We start from the raw sequence: 15,958 nt of genomic DNA, 5'->3' as shown, positions 1-15,958 counted from the left end.
TGACGAGATGTTTCACTGTTTAATGTAGTCATGAACAACAGCTAAACTGGGAAGATATTTGATAAGAGAAGGCACTGATGTTTTATTGTAGTATAGACAGCAAATATTGGATGCTATGCATTGTGATGATTGCGTTACAATATAGTCATATAGTGTGTATGTCTTTGTTCCCACATAATCAGTATTCTGTAATAAACTGTAATATACTTAAGCAATAAAGCCGAGGAGCTGTGGTATATGGGCAATATACCACGGCTTTCAGCCAATCCGCATCCAGGAGCCAAACTACCCGGCTTATAATGTAGAATACTATACTACACTTTAGTATTCTTACTATAGAATTTTGTAGGACACTGTATTATACTATATTAAATACTACAGTTATATCTGCTAAAACACTTTTTTAACTATAGTCATACTACATTATTTAATTTGAATATGCTCCACCCATTCTCATCCCCAATATCCCAATTTCTGGCACGCATGAGTGAGAAACCTATATACCAAGTATATACCACATATTGTATTCCCTACAGGTTATAGAAACGAGCAGAAGCTCTGAACTATCCATTCAGTCTCCAGTCTTACAGGTTATGGAACATTTTCTCTTAGTATTTGCCCAGTAGGTTTCATCAAGGAGAAAGCCCCCACTTCTATGTCAAATAAAACAAAAAACACTATATAGTAAATACTACAGTAATAAAAACAATAGTACTATAGTACTATAGTACTGCAATACTTACTATAGTATACTGTACACTATCGTTTTTACTATAGTAATACTACAGTATTTATACTATAATAAACTTTACCACAGACGTGCTCACAAAAACACTACAGTGAATACTACAGTATGCTTATGCAAAAACACTACAGTGAATAATACAGTATGCTTATACAAAAACACTACAGTGAATACTACAGTATGCTTATGCAAAAACACTACAGTAAATACTACAGTATGCTTATGCAAAAACACTACAGTGAATACTACAGTATGCTTATGCAAAAACACTACAGGTAATACTACAGTATGCTTATGCAAAAACACTACAGTGAATACTACAGTATGCTTATGCAAAAACACTACAGTTAATACTACAGTATGCTTATGCAAAAACACTACAGTAAATACTACAGTATGCTAATGCAAAAACACTACAGTAAATACTACAGTATGCTTATGCAAAAACACTACAGTGAATACTACAGTATGCTTATGCAAAAACACTACAGGTAATACTACAGTATGCTTATGCAAAAACACTACAGTAAATACTACAGTATGCTTATGCAAAAACACTACAGTAAATACTACAGTATGCTTATGCAAAAACACTACAGTAAATAATACAGTATGCTTATACAAAAACACTACAGTGAATACTACAGTATGCTTATGCAAAAACACTACAGTGAATACTACAGTATGCTTATGCAAAAACACTACAGTGAATACTACAGTATGCTTCTGCAAGAACACTACAATGGATACTATAGTATATAAATCTAGTAATACTACAGTATTTAGAGCATAGTATATTATAGTCATTTTTCAAATGGGTTTCAGGCAGAGAAAATCAAAAAGAAGAGGAGTTCTGTGTTTGGAACACTTCACGTCGCCCACAGTTCATCACTGGATGAAGTGGACCACAAGATCCTAGAGGCCAAGTAGGATAACACACACGCACGCAAGCATTCACACAACAGACACACACGCATAGACAAATACGCACACCGCATAGACAAATACGCACACTGCATTGTATTTTGTCACCCTCATCCATATGTCTTTGTCCATGAGCTGAATTGACATGAAAGACTTGAGGATTTACTAGCTATTGATTACTGATCGAGACAAGTAAATACAATTGTATTGGTCACATACACGTGTTTAGCAGATGTTATTGCGGGTGTTGCAAAATGCTTGTAAATCCGGATACCCACATATGTCAGTCTACCTACGGTGTCAATACCTATTACAATAGTTGTTGTCCATGCATTAGTGGTATAGGCACAGAAACCAAAGTGTAATGTCTGGAAAAAGACAGTTTACCTGGTACAGCGAGAAGAGGATGGGCCTCCCATCTGAGCTGGGGCCGTCTTTAGGTTTCTTCCTTCTAGCGAGTTTCCTTACCAATGTGCTTCTTCTTTCGCTTGCTCTTTTGGGTCTAGGTCTGTAAAAGCACTTTGTGATAACTACTGATATAAAGCGGGCTTTATAAAGACATTTGATTTGATTGATTGTCCCAGGAAGTCCCTGTCGGAGGTGACGGCCTGCCTGAGGGAGCGCCTCCACCGCTGGCAGCAGATTGAGAAGCTATGCGGCTTCCCCCTGGTGCACAACTCTGGGCTGCCCAGCCTGACTGCCACCCTGTACTCTGACCACAGCTGGGTGGTCATGCCCCGCGTCTCCGTGCCCCCCTACCCCATCGCCGGCGGGGTGGACGACCTCGACGAGGACACGCCTCCAATCATTCCACAATTCACCTGTACGTATGGAGGTTTTCACAGAAATGCAAATACTCCAGTTACAGTTGTAAAGTGACTGGGTGTGAGTGTATGATCACTTGTTACTCATTACATTGAACGAAAGTAACACGCTACTTTGCAATATTACTTTATGTAGAAAGTAACACGTTATATAAGTAGTTGTATTACTTTACATTACTTTCATGAAAAAAAACTCAATCTCACCGTTTGTTTGACTGTCAGAGGGAGCAATACCATCACTAGTTTCTCTTTTCATCTGTGGTGCTGCTTTCCTGTGCTAGTCTTCAAAAGATGCTGCCACGTTCGTTGTAAGGCGCAGCGTTCTTAGAGTTCCACATCATTTTAATAAACTGAAACTCACTGAACAAAACAACAAACAACCAACCAAACGAAACGTGAAGCTATACAACTTGCGCTGACAGGCAACTAAACATTAGACAAGATCCCACAAAGCACAAAGGGGAAATGGCTGCCTAAATATGATCCCCAGTCAGAGACAACGATAAACAGCTGCCTCTGATTGGGAACCATAACAGGCCAACATCAACATATAAAACGACTAGATGACCCACCCTAAATCACACCCCGACCTAACCAACATAGAGAATAAAAGCTCTCTATGGTCAGGCCATGACAGATGCGCTATAAATTGGCTGCTTCATTAGCCATATATACTGTAAACCAAACATCTGTCGAGATTTCCTATAGTTTCATTAAAACTCTTTTCTCGAGCCACCAGTTTTGGTTATAGACCGCAGGCACACGGACCCATAGAGATGTATAGAGGGCACACTTGCATCTAGATGGGAAAGTCCTCAATTGTCTTTGCTATCACAGAAGTGATCAATAGCAAATATCAGAGGTGTGCTCTCTATACATTTCGATGGACAGCAGCTATCATGACATTTCTCCAAATCATATTTTATTTGTCACATACACATATTTAGCAGATGTAATTGCGGGTGTAGGGAAATGCTTGTGTTCCTAGCTCCAACAGTGCAGTAATATCTAACAATTCACAACAATACACACACATCTAAAGTAAAAGAATTGAGTTAAGAAATATATCAATATTAGAACGAGGAATGTCAGTGGCATTGACTGAAATGTAGTAGATTAGAATACACATATGAAATGAGTAACGCAATATGAAAACATTAAAGTGACAAATGTTCCGTTAATAAGTAGCCTGTTTACATACACCTTAGCCAAATACATTTAAACTCAGTTTTTCACAGTTCCTGACATTTAATCCTAGTAAAAAGTCCCTGTCTTAGGTCAGTTAGGATCACCACTTTATTTTAAGAATGTGAAATGTCAGAATAATAGTAGAGAATTATTTATTTCAGCTTTTATTTCTTTCATCACATTCCAAGTGGGTCAGAAGTTTACATACACTCAATTAGTATTTGGTAGCATTGCATTTAAAGTGGTTAACTTGGGTCAAACGTTTTTGTTAGCCTTCCACAAGCGTCCCACAATAAGTTGGGTGAATTCTGGCCCATTCCTCCTGACAGAGCTGGTGTAACTGAGTCAGGTTTGTAGGCCTTGTTGCTCGCACATACTTTTTAAGTTCTGCCCAGAAATGTTCTATAGGATTGAGGTCAGGGCTTTGTGATGGCCACTCCAATACCTTGACTTTGTTGTCCTTATGCCATTTTGCCACAACTTTGGAAGTATGCTTGGGGTCATTGTCCATTTGGAAGACCCATTTGCGACCAAGCTTTAACTTCCTGACTGATGTCTTGAGATGTTGCTTCAATATATCCACATAATTTTGCTTCCTCATGATGCCATCTATTTTGTGAAGTGCCCCAGTCCCTCCTGCAGCAAAGCACCCCCAGAACATGATGCTGCCACCCCCGTGCTTCACGGCTGGGATGGCGTTCTTTGGCTTGTAAGCCTCCCCTTTTTCCTCCAAACATAACAATGGTAATTATGGCCAAACAGTTCTATTTTTGTTTCATCAGACCAGAGGACATTTCTCCAAAAGTACGATCTTTGTCCCAATGTGCAGTTGCAAACCGTAGCTCTTTTATGGCGGTTTTGGAGCAGTGGCTTCTTCCTTGCTGAGTGACCTTTCAGGTTATGTCGATATAGGACTCGTTTTACTGTGGATACTTTTGTACCCGTTTCCTCCAGCATCTTCACAAGGTCCTTTGCTGGATTGATTTGCACTTTTCACACCAAAGTACGTTCATCTCTAGGAGACAGAACGCGTCTCCTTCATCAGCTGTATGTACTATTGTTTGTAAAGATGAACATGGTACCTTCAGGTGTTTGGAAATTGCTACCAAGGATGAACCAGACTTGTCTGGAATCTTTTTTCTGAGGTCTTGGCTGATTTCTTTTCATTTTCCCATGATGTCAAGCAAAGAGGCACTGAGTTTGAAGGTAGGCCTCCAATTGCCCAAAATTATGTCAATTAGCCTATCAGAAGCTTCTAAAGCCATGACATCATTTTCTGGAATTTTCCAAGCTGTTTAAAGGCACGGTCAAATTAGTGTATGTAAACTTCTGACCCACGGGAATTGTGATACAGTGAATTGTAAGTGAAATAATCTGTCTGTAAACAATTGTTGGAAAAGTACTTGTCATGCACAAATTAGATGTCCTAACCGACTTCAAAACTGTAGTTTGTTTACAAGACATTTGTGGAGTGGTTGAAAAACGAGTTTTAATGACTCCTACCTAAGTGTATGTAAACTTCCAACTTCAACTCTATATAGGGCAGCAGCCTCTAAGTTGCAGGGTTGAGTAACTGGTTGGTAGCCGGCTAGTGATGGCTATTTAACAGTCTGATGGCCTTTAGATAGAAGCTGTTTTTCTGTCTCTCGGTCCCAGCTTTGATGCACCTGGACTGATCTTGCCTTCTGGATGGTAGCGGGGTGAACAGGCAGTGGTTCAGGTGGTTGATGTCCTTGATGATCTTTTTGGCTTTCCTGTGACATCGGGTGCTGTAGGTGTCCTGGAGGGCAGGCAGTGTGCCCCCGGTGATGCGTTGGGCAGACCGCACCACCCTGCGGTTGCGGGCAGTGCAGTTGCCGTACCAGGAGGTGATACAGCCCAACAGGATGCTCTCAATGGTGCATCTGTAAAAGTTTGTACGTCTTAGGAGCCAAGTCAAATTTCTCCAGCCTTCTGAGGTTGAAAAGACGCTGTTGCGCCTTCTTCACCACACTATCCGCGTGGCTGGACCATTTCAAATCGTCTACGCTGAGGAACTTGAAACTTTTTACCTTCTCCATTGCGGTCCCGTCAATGTGGATAGGGGCATGCTCTCTATGCTGTTTCCTGAAGTCCACAATCAGCACCTTCGTTTTGTTGAGGGAGAGGTTATTTTCCTGGCACCACTTCACTAGGGCCCTCACCTCCTCCCTGTAGGCTGTCTCGTCATTGTTGGTAATCAGGCCTACAACTGTTGTGTCATCTGCAAACTTGATGATTGAGTTGGAGGCATGCGGGGCCACACAGTCATGGGTAAACGCGGAGTACAGGAGGGGGCTGAGCACACACCCTTGTGGGGCCCCTGTGTTGAGGATCAGCGAAGTGGAGGTGTTTCCTACCTTCACCACCTGGGGGCGGCCCAGGATGTCCAGGACCCAGTTGCACAGGGCAGGCTTGGAGGGTACTATGGTTTTGAAGGGTGAGCTATAGTCAATGAACAGCATTCTTACATAGGTTTTCCTCTTGTCCAAATGGGATAGGGCAGTGTGCAGTGCGATTGCATCATCTGTGGATCTATTAGGGCGGTATGCAAATTGAAGTTGGTCTAGAGTGTCAGGTAAGGTAGAGGTGATATGATCCTCAACTAGCCTCTCAAAGCACTTCATGATGACAGAAGTGAGTGCTATGGTGCCGATAGTCATTTAGTTCAGTTACCTTTGCTTTCTTGGGTACAGGAACAATGGTGGACATCTTGAAGCAAGTGGGGACAGCAGACTAGGATAGGGATATATTGAATATGTCTGTAAACACTCCAGCCAGCTGGTCCGTGCATGTTCTGAGGACGCAACTAGAGATGCCGTCTAGGCCGGCAGCCTTGCAAGGGTTAACGCGTTTAAATGTCTTACTCACGTCGGCCACGGAGAACGAGAGCCCACAGTCCTTGGGAGCGGGCCTCAAAGTGGGGGAAGAAGGTGTTTAGCTTGTCCGGGAGCAAGACATCGGTGTCCGCGATGTGGCTAGTTTTCCCTTTGTAATCCGTGATTGTCTGTAGACCCTGCCACATACATCTCGTGTCTGAGCCATGGAATTGTGGCTCCACTTTCTATGTACTGATGTTTTGCCTGTTTGATTGCCTTACAGAGGGAATAACTACACTGTTGAACTAATGAACTAAGTCACCGTGTCAGTGTGTACGTCAATGTTATTTTCAGAGGGTACCCAGAACATATCCCAGTCCGTGTGACAAAACAATCTTGAAGCATGGATTCCGATTTGGTCAGATCAGTTCTGGTTATAGACACGTCCCTCAAACAGCCTTTTTCCGCTCGCTCGAGAACTAAATGAAGAAACAAGTTGAGATCGAATCATGGAAACACGCGACTGGTAGAGATATGATTCTGAAAGTATTGCTCATTGTTTGACAAAGTAATTGTAATAAAAAAAGTTGACAACGTTATGCGTTACTTTACTCCGTTACTCATATACAGTAAGTAATCTGATTACATAACGCATTACAAAAGTGATTATGGCCACATTGGAGTGTACTTTGTATGAGTTTTACATCAACAACGCTAAAATAGATTTAAAATGTATGTTTTAAGTTGTGTGTTCAGTCCGAGTACTGTATGTATGACTATTGTTATGACCACATCTGGCTGTGTAACCTAGATTCCTACTCTCTCTGGTATTTTCCCAGCAGCTTCTATAAAGCGGCCACCTCTGACGCGCAGCAGCAGCCTGTGTCGGTCCCGCCGGAGTCTCTACAGCACCCCGCAGCCGTCAATGATGTCTGCCGACCCTGACCTGCTCTCTATGGCCAGCCCACCCCTCTCCTACCACCCAGAGGGTGAAGAAGAACACATCATCTTCATCGAGAGAAAGGGGTATGTTACCTTTCACCACCTCTGCCCTCTTTTATACCGGATCAGTTTAGGGTAATTTATTCAGAATTTAAGACATTGAATGTGTGCTGATATTAGTTGCGTTGTAATTATTTTCATTTCTCTTACACTCTGTCTCTGTCTGCTCTGTGTGTGTCTGTGTGTGTCTCTGCTCTGTGTCTGTCTGTCTGCCTCTCTCGTCTCTGCCTGCTTCTCTGTCTCTGTCACAGGGACACTCAGGATACGTCCTCAGACACAGACTCTCTCAACTCCTCCATGGGACGGAAACAGTCCTATGCCAACCCCTGCACGCCAGGCCCAGAGCCCCCCTACCGCAAGATCTCCCGCGAGGAGCTGATGATGCTGAGCCAGCAGGAGCCTCAGACTTACATCCGGGACTCACCCCCTCCTCAAGGGGGAGTTGCGTCCCTCTCGACTTCCTCCTCGGCCAACCCCTCCCCTGCCCTGGAGCACCACTCACACTCCCACACGCACTCGCACAAACACAAGGGCTCACCCGACCTCACCCGTGGCTCCATCCCAGAGTCCCACAGCATGTCCTTCACCACCCCCACGGCGGGAAACAAGGCCGTGTTCAACGGCATCCTGGAGAAGTCCTATAGCATGGGCCAGCTGCCCGCGGGAATGACGGGGCCAGGGGGGGTGGTGGTGGTGGGGCGCAACCCATCCCTCACCTCACTGGACAACGAGGGCAGGGGGGTGGGGGCAAAGGAGAAGAAGCTACAGAGAACCTCCTCTCAGGACTCCTGTGACAACGGAGACAAGACCAAGAAGTCCTCGTCCAAGATCAAGAGCTTGTTCAAGAAGAAAAAGTAGTAGTACTCAGAGAGAGAGGGGACGGGACAACAAAAAGGATCAAGATGAAGTCATTTTAGCCTTAATAAAAAATGGACGTTGTCAACGGAAGCTAAAACAATTTGTTTTGTGCCATTGTTCCTTTTTTTTTCTTCAAAGATGGAATGTAGCTCTGTCTGGGCACCTCAATAATGCCCTTTAATTAATTGTTTTTGCTCACTCATAGCCTCAAAGTCAAGGCTTCAAAGGTCACAGAAAGTTTAAAAGGTAAAGGGTCATGCCGGCTGCCATCCCCCAGACAACCGTGAAAAGCACGAGCCTGCTCACTCAACGTCTTCTGGTTCTTTTTCAGTTGAAGAAACAAAAAAATACATTTCACTTGTGTTCCATCTGGGGGTTGAGGGGCTTGTGCTTGACACATTTATTTTCAGAAGAGAAAAAAAAAATACTACTTAAGTTTGTTGCACTACTGCTTTCCTGTTTTCTGGGAAAGGGCCGCCACTGCTCGCAGAGTAAATATTAATGTATACAGTACAGATGAGAATGATGTATGGGGAAGAGGCATTGGAGATGCAACACATGGTAGGCTATTGAAGCCAAAATCGCTTGGTGTTTCCAATGTTTTTTGCAATGGGTTTTATTTATATACACACACACACACACACTGAGTATACCAAACATTAGGAACACCTTCCTAATATTGAGTAGCACCCACACTTTTTGCCCTCACAACAGTCTCAATCGTCGGGGCATGGACTCGACAAGGTGTCGAAGGCGTTCCACAGGGATGCTGGCCCATGTTGACTCCAATGCTTCCCATAGTTGTGTCAAGTTGTCTGGATGTACTTTGGGTGGTGGACCATTCTTGATACACATGAGAAACTGTTGAGTGAGAAAAACCTTGTGGTGTTGCAGTTCTTGACACAAACCGGTGTGCCTGGCACCTACTACCGTACCCCGTTCGAAGGCACTTAAATCTTTTGTTTTACCTATTCACCCTCTGAATGGGACATATACACAATCCATGACTCGGTTGTCTCAAGGCTTAGAAATCCTTATTTAACCTGTCTCCTCCCCTTCAGCAACACTGATTGAAGTGGATTTAAGTAGTGACATCAATAAGCGATCATAGCTTTCATCTAGATTGACCTGGTCAATTATGGAAAGAGCAGGTGTTCTTAATGTTTTGTGTGCGTGAGTGTGTGAGTATATATATAAACACACTACATATAGAAAAGTATGTGGACACCCCTTCAAATCAGTTGATTCGGCTATTTCAGCCATATCCGTTGCTGACGGGTGTATAAAATCGAGCACACAGCCATGCAATATCCATAGACAAACATTGTCAGTAGAATGGCCTTAGTGAAGAGCTTTCAACGTGGCACTGTCATAGGATGCCACCTACCCAGCAAGTTAGTTCGTCAAATTTCTGCCCTGCTAGAACTGCCCCAGGTCAACTGTAAGTGCTGTTAGTGTGAAGTGGCAACGTCTAGGAGCGACAACGGCTCAGTCATGAAGTAGTAGGCCACACAAGCTCACAGAACGTAACCGCCGAGTGCTGAAAATTGTCTGTCTGCGCTTGCAACACTGACTACAGAGTTCCAAACTGGAAGCAATGCCAAGCGTTGGCTGGAGAGGTGTAAAGCTTGCTGCCATTGGACTCTGGAGCAGTGGAAACGCAAGTTTGCTGGAGGGGGAATAATGGTCTGGGGCTGTTTCATGGTTTGGGCTAGGCCCTGTTGTTCCAGTGACGGAAAGTCTTAACACTACAGCATACAATGACGTTCTAGACAATTCTGTGCTTCTAACTTCATGGCAACAGTTTGGGGAAGGCCCTTTCCTGTTTCAGCATGACAATGCCCCCATGCAAAGTGAGGTCCATACAGAAATGGTTTGTCGATGTGGAAGAACTGGACTGGCCTGTACAGAGCCCTGACCTCAACCCCATCGAACAACTTTGGGATGTATTGAAACGCCGACTGCAAGCCAGGCCTAATCGCCCAACATCATTGCTCGACCTCACTAATGCTCCCCCCGCAGCAATGTTCCATCATCTAGTGGAAAGCCTTCCTAGAAGAGTGGAGGCTGTTATAGCTGCAAAGGGGGGACCGACTACATATTAATGGCCATGATTTGGGAATGAGATGTTCGATGAGCAGGGGTTTCACATCCTTTTGGTCATGTTGTGTGTATGTATATATACAGTACGAGTCAAAAGTTTTGGCACACCTACTAATTCAAGGGTTTTTCTTTATTTTCTAATTTCTACATTGTAGAATAATAGTGAAGACATCAAAACAATTAAATAACACATGGAATCATGTAGTAACGAAAAAGTGTTAAACAAATCAAAATATATTTTATATTTAAGTTTCTTCAAAGTAGCCACCCTTTGCCTTGATGACAGCTTTGCACACTCTTGGCATTCTATCAACCAGCGTCACCTAGGACGCTTTTCCAACAGTCTTGAAGGAGTTCCCACATATGCTGCGCACTTGTTGGCTGCTTTTCCTTCACTCTGCGCGGTGCAACTCATCCCAAACCATCTCAATTGGGTTGAGGTCAGGTGATTGTGGAGGCCAGGTCATCTGATGCAGCAGTCCATCACTATCCTTCTTGGTCAATTAGCCCTTACACAGCCAGGAGGTGTGTTGGGTCATTGTACAGTTGAAAAACAAATGATAGTCCCACTAAGCGCAAACCAGATGGGATGGCGTATTGCTGTAGAATGCTGTGGTAGCCATACTGGTTAAGTGTGCCTTGAATTCTAAAAATAATCTGTGTTACCAGCAAAGCACCCCCACACCATCACACCTCCTCCTCCATGCTTCACGGTAGTAACCACACATGCGGAGATCATCCTTTCACCTACTCTGCGTCTCGCAGACACGGCGGTTGGAACCAAAAATCTCAAATTTGGACTCATCAGATCAAGGACAGATATCCACCGGTCTAATGTCCATTGCTTGTGTTTCTTGGCCCAAGCAAGTCTCTTCTTCTTATTGGTGTCCTTTAGTAGTGGTTTCTTTGCAGCAAATTGACCATGAAGGCCTGACTCAAGCAGTCTCGTCTGAACAGTTGATGTTGAGATGTGTCTGTTACTTGAACCCTGTGAAACATTTTTTGGGGCTGCAATTTCTGAGGCTGGTAACTATTGAACTTATCCTCTGCAGCAGAGGTAACTCTGTGTCTTCCTTTCCTGTGGCGGTCCTCATGAGAGCCAGTTTCATCGTAGCGCTTGATGGTTTTTGCAACTGCACTTGTAGAAACTTTAAAAGTTCTTGACATGTTTCGTATTGACTGACCTTCATGTCTTGAAGTAATGATGGACTGTCATTTCTCTTTGCTTATTTCAGCTGTTCTTGCCATAATATGGGATTGGTATTTCACCAAATAGGGCTATCTTCTGTATGCCACCCCTACCTTGTCACAGCTGATTGGCTCAAATGCATTAAGAAGGAAAGAAATTCCACAAATTAAGTTTGTGGAATGGCTCACCTGTTAATTGAAATGCATTCCAGGTGACTACCTCATGAAGCTGGTTGATAGAATGCCAAGAGTGTGCAAAGCTGTCATCAAGGCAAAGGGTGGCTACTTTGAAGAATCTCAAATAACGTAGTTAGATTTTTTTAACACTTTTTTTGGTTGCATGATTCCATATGTGTTATTTCATAGTTTTGATGTCTTCACTATTATTCTACAGTGTAGAAAATAGTAAAAATAAAGAAAAAACATGGAATGAGAAGGTATCCAAAATTTTAACTGGTACTGTGTGTGTGTGTCTGTGTGTATATATATACATATACACACACACACACACAGTTGAAGTGGGAAGTTTACGTACACCTTAGCCTAATACATTTAAACTCAGTTTTTCACAATTCCTGACATTTAATCCTAGTAAAAATTCCCTGTCTTAGGTCAGTTAGGATCACCACTTTATTTTAAGAATGTGAAATGTCAGAATAATAGTAGAGAGAATTATATATTTCAGCTTTTATTTCTTTCATCACATTCCCAGTGGGTCAGAAGTTTACATACACTCAATTAGTATTTTGTAGCATTGCCTTTTAATTGTTTAACTTGGGTCAAACATTTCGGGAAGTCTTCAACAAGCTTCCCACAATAAGTTGGGTGAATTTTGGCCCATTCCTCCTAACAGAGCTGGTGTAACTGAGTCAGGTTTGTAGGCCTCCTTACTCACACACTCTTTTTCAGTTCTGCCCACACATTTTCTATAGGATTGAGGTCAGGGCTTTGTGATGGCCACTCCAATACCTTGACTTATGCCATTTTGCCACAACTTTGGAAGTATGCTTGGAGTATTTATTTATTTTTTATTTTTTTATTTATCCGTTATTTTACCAGGTAAGTTGACTGAGAACACGTTCTCATTTGCAGCAACGACCTGGGGAATAGTTACAGGGGAGAGGAGGGGGATGAATGAGCCAATTGTAAACTGGGGATTATTAGGTGACCGTGATGGTTGAGGGCCAGATTGGGAATTTATGCTCAAGTATGCTTGAGATGTTGCTTCAATATATCCACATCATTTTCCTCCCTCATGATGCCATCTATTTTGTGAAGTGTACCAGTCTCTCCTGCAGCAAAGCACCCCCACAACATGATGCTGCCACCCCCGTGCTTCATGGTTGAGATGGCGTTCTTCAGCTTGCAAGCTTCCCCCTTTTTCCTCCAAACATAACGATAGTCATAATGGCCAAAGAGTTCTATTTTTGTTTCATCAGACCAGAGGACATTTCTCCAAGAAGTACTATCTTTGTCCCAATGTGCAGTTGCAAACTGTAGTCTGCTTTTTTATGGCGGTTTTGGAGCAGTGGCTTCTTCCTTGCCGACCGGCCTTTCAGGTTATGTCGATATAGGACTCGTTTTACTGTGTATATAGATACTTTTGTACCTGTTTCCTCCAGCATCTTCACAAGGTCCTTTGCTGTTGTTCTGGGATTGATTTGCACTTTTCGCACCAAAGTACGTTCATCTCTAGGAGACAGAACGCGTCTCCTTCCTGAGCGGTATGACAGCATCAGAAGCTTCTCAAGCCATGACATCTTTTTCTGGAATTTTCCAAGCTGTTTAAAGGCACAGTCAACTTAGTGTATGTAAACTTCTGATTCACTAGAATTGTGATACAGTGAAATAATCTGTCTGTAAACAGTTGTTGGGAAAATGACGTGTCATGCACAAAGTAGATGTCCTAACCGACTTCCCAAAACTAGTTTGTTAACAAGAAATTTGTGGAGTGGTTGAAAAACGAGTTTTAATGACTCCAACCTAAGTGTATGTTAACTTCCGGCTTCAGCTGTATATAGTATCTGGACTTTGTTTTTACATTATTTTGTTCTTGTAGCCATTTTTTAAATAGAAATGTGATTTCTAGTGGTCGGGGTTCACAAGGACTGACTACGTTTTTTACTGAAGAGTGATAAAGAATATGCAGATTTTACCCATACCCTTAACTTCCCTGTCTTTGTAAACATCCCTGAGCTTTTCCTGGACATTTTACCCTTACTCTAACCTGTTACCTCTTTCAACTCCTTTCTCCACTGTTTACCGATACGCTATGGAAGGGAATGGTCACTAGCCAATGTACATAGTAGGAGACAAGCTTAGCTGAAGAGTAAAGTTAATGGGTTCTGTTTTATCATATGCATTTGTAATATCAGAATTCTACAGATATGACATATTTACTATCATAGTGTATTCCTACATCCTACATCCACAAAAAAAAAAAAATTGTGATAGATGAGCAGGAGGTAGGAATGTTTACGAGACGTTAGCAGATTTCTTTGAACATTTGGTGTGTGAATATTTGTATACCATAGACAAATTAATAAAGCATACCAATGCTGTCTCCAGTGAGTGACTTTTGCTCCCCCCCCCCCCCCCCCAGTATTTGTAACCCAACGACACAAACGAAAGCGTTTGTGATATTTGCGTTGAGGATATGTATGTTGGGACTCGTCTTCGACTCACTCGGTGTTCAGAACTAAAGCTTACCCAGCATTGATGACTCACTCCCCACAGGGAAGAAACATTTATGATTCTCTATTTGAACTCCCTTTTTTTTCTTTTGAAGGAGAGTAGAAACGGATGGAGGGGGAAAAAAACGTCATTTTGACACGCCCATTTGTCTTGAGAGAGTGGAGGAACAGTGATACACGGAAAAATGCATGCATGATTGCTTTGTCAATATGAAGTGTAGGTGATAAATTCCACTGATGGTTGATCAATTCCACACATAGCAGCAATGGGGCCGGTGACATCTGGCTTGGTGATGAATGTGTTGTTTGGCTGCCGCTGTACAACAACAACAGATCCCAGCCTTACACACACACACACACACACACACACACACACACACACACACACACACACACACACACACACACACACACACACACACACACAAACCCTATTGATTCATCCCTCTCAGGGCGCAGTTCCAAAGATGACCACTAAGTTGCAGTAGTGTATAGGAGAAATTATGTATGGTAAAAAACATTCCCTAACCTGGTACATCATGTTCATGCTGGGCAAGTTATATGTATGAGACTGAGATCCTCGGGAACTAACAAAGGTAGGCTACAAAATGCACTTTAACATACAAGCTTATTCACCCCTCTATGCATAGTAGTGAAAATGTTCAATACAATACAATAATTTCATCTAAAATGATTAGCTTTTTAATCACTGAACAAACATTACAGCATCTCATCCTCTTCTGTGTGTCACCCTTTTACCCCCCCCCCCCCCCCCCCCCCCCCAAGGTGGTATTCACTGACTTATGATATGGTAACAATATGTTAAATTCCAAGGAAGCCTAAATATAGTCATCAAATGATTAGTATGTAATAGTTACCGTAATAAAATTATATGGTAACAATATGTTCAATTCCAAGGAAGCCAACATAAAATCAAATTATTAGTATGTAATAGTTACCACTATAAAATGCTCCCTTAAAGTAAACACCCTGTAAACAACGGACTGTAAACTACACATCAGTTCTCAAGCCAACATTAGCTAAAGCTGAACCATTCCACCCTAGCTGGCGTGTAAAGCACTACATGACTTTCAAAATCCTAAAATCACTGAGCCTCTCAAGTTAAACGACTGTCTTTCCTGTCGTTTTTTTTGTTGTCTTGCCAACGCACTGTAGTGGTTCACACTAAACGATGTGACAGACGAGGGTCACACACTACAAAATTCTTCACTTGGTTGTGAGGTTGTCGATACCACTTTGAAAACGGTGATGTGATTAGATTTGACGTAGCTACAACAAGCTGTGGCTCAAAACGACCTAAGCATTTTCAGTCAGACATTCACGCTTGCCATACGTAGTTGAAATGTCTAGTCAACATTGTTGAATTGAAATAACATTGCTTGTGCACTTAAGAGCTGTAACGATTTGACGTTTTGGTTAAGCGATCCAGGCTGTAACACAACCGACCGTGATTGGGAGTCTCGTAGTGCTGCGCACATTGGCCCAGCGTCGTTCGGGTTTGGCCGGTGTGGGCCGTCATTGTAAATAAGAATTTGTTCTTAACTGACTTGCCAAGTTAAATAAAGGTTAAATAAC

General features: G+C 42.6%; 1 protein-coding gene across 1 annotated transcript in view; it reads left to right on the top strand.

The window, feature by feature from the left end:
- The window catches only part of LOC129835049 (stromal interaction molecule 2-like), an 86,340-nt gene extending 72,108 nt beyond the window's left edge, over positions 1-14,232 (top strand). The window contains exons 9-12 of the mRNA XM_055900397.1: positions 1,571-1,671; positions 2,254-2,492; positions 7,361-7,544; positions 7,772-14,232. Of these exons, the coding sequence (XP_055756372.1) occupies positions 1,571-1,671; positions 2,254-2,492; positions 7,361-7,544; positions 7,772-8,378 (1,131 nt within the window). The 3' untranslated portion in view covers positions 8,379-14,232. The remainder of the gene's footprint in view (positions 1-1,570; positions 1,672-2,253; positions 2,493-7,360; positions 7,545-7,771) is intronic.
- The last annotated feature ends 1,726 nt before the right edge of the window (positions 14,233-15,958 follow it).

Source organism: Salvelinus fontinalis, chromosome 36 (genome assembly GCF_029448725.1).
Source record: "Salvelinus fontinalis isolate EN_2023a chromosome 36, ASM2944872v1, whole genome shotgun sequence".
Lineage (NCBI taxonomy): Eukaryota > Metazoa > Chordata > Actinopteri > Salmoniformes > Salmonidae > Salvelinus > Salvelinus fontinalis.
Note: the sequence above shows the minus strand (reverse complement) of the source record. Positions and strands in the feature narration are given on the sequence as shown.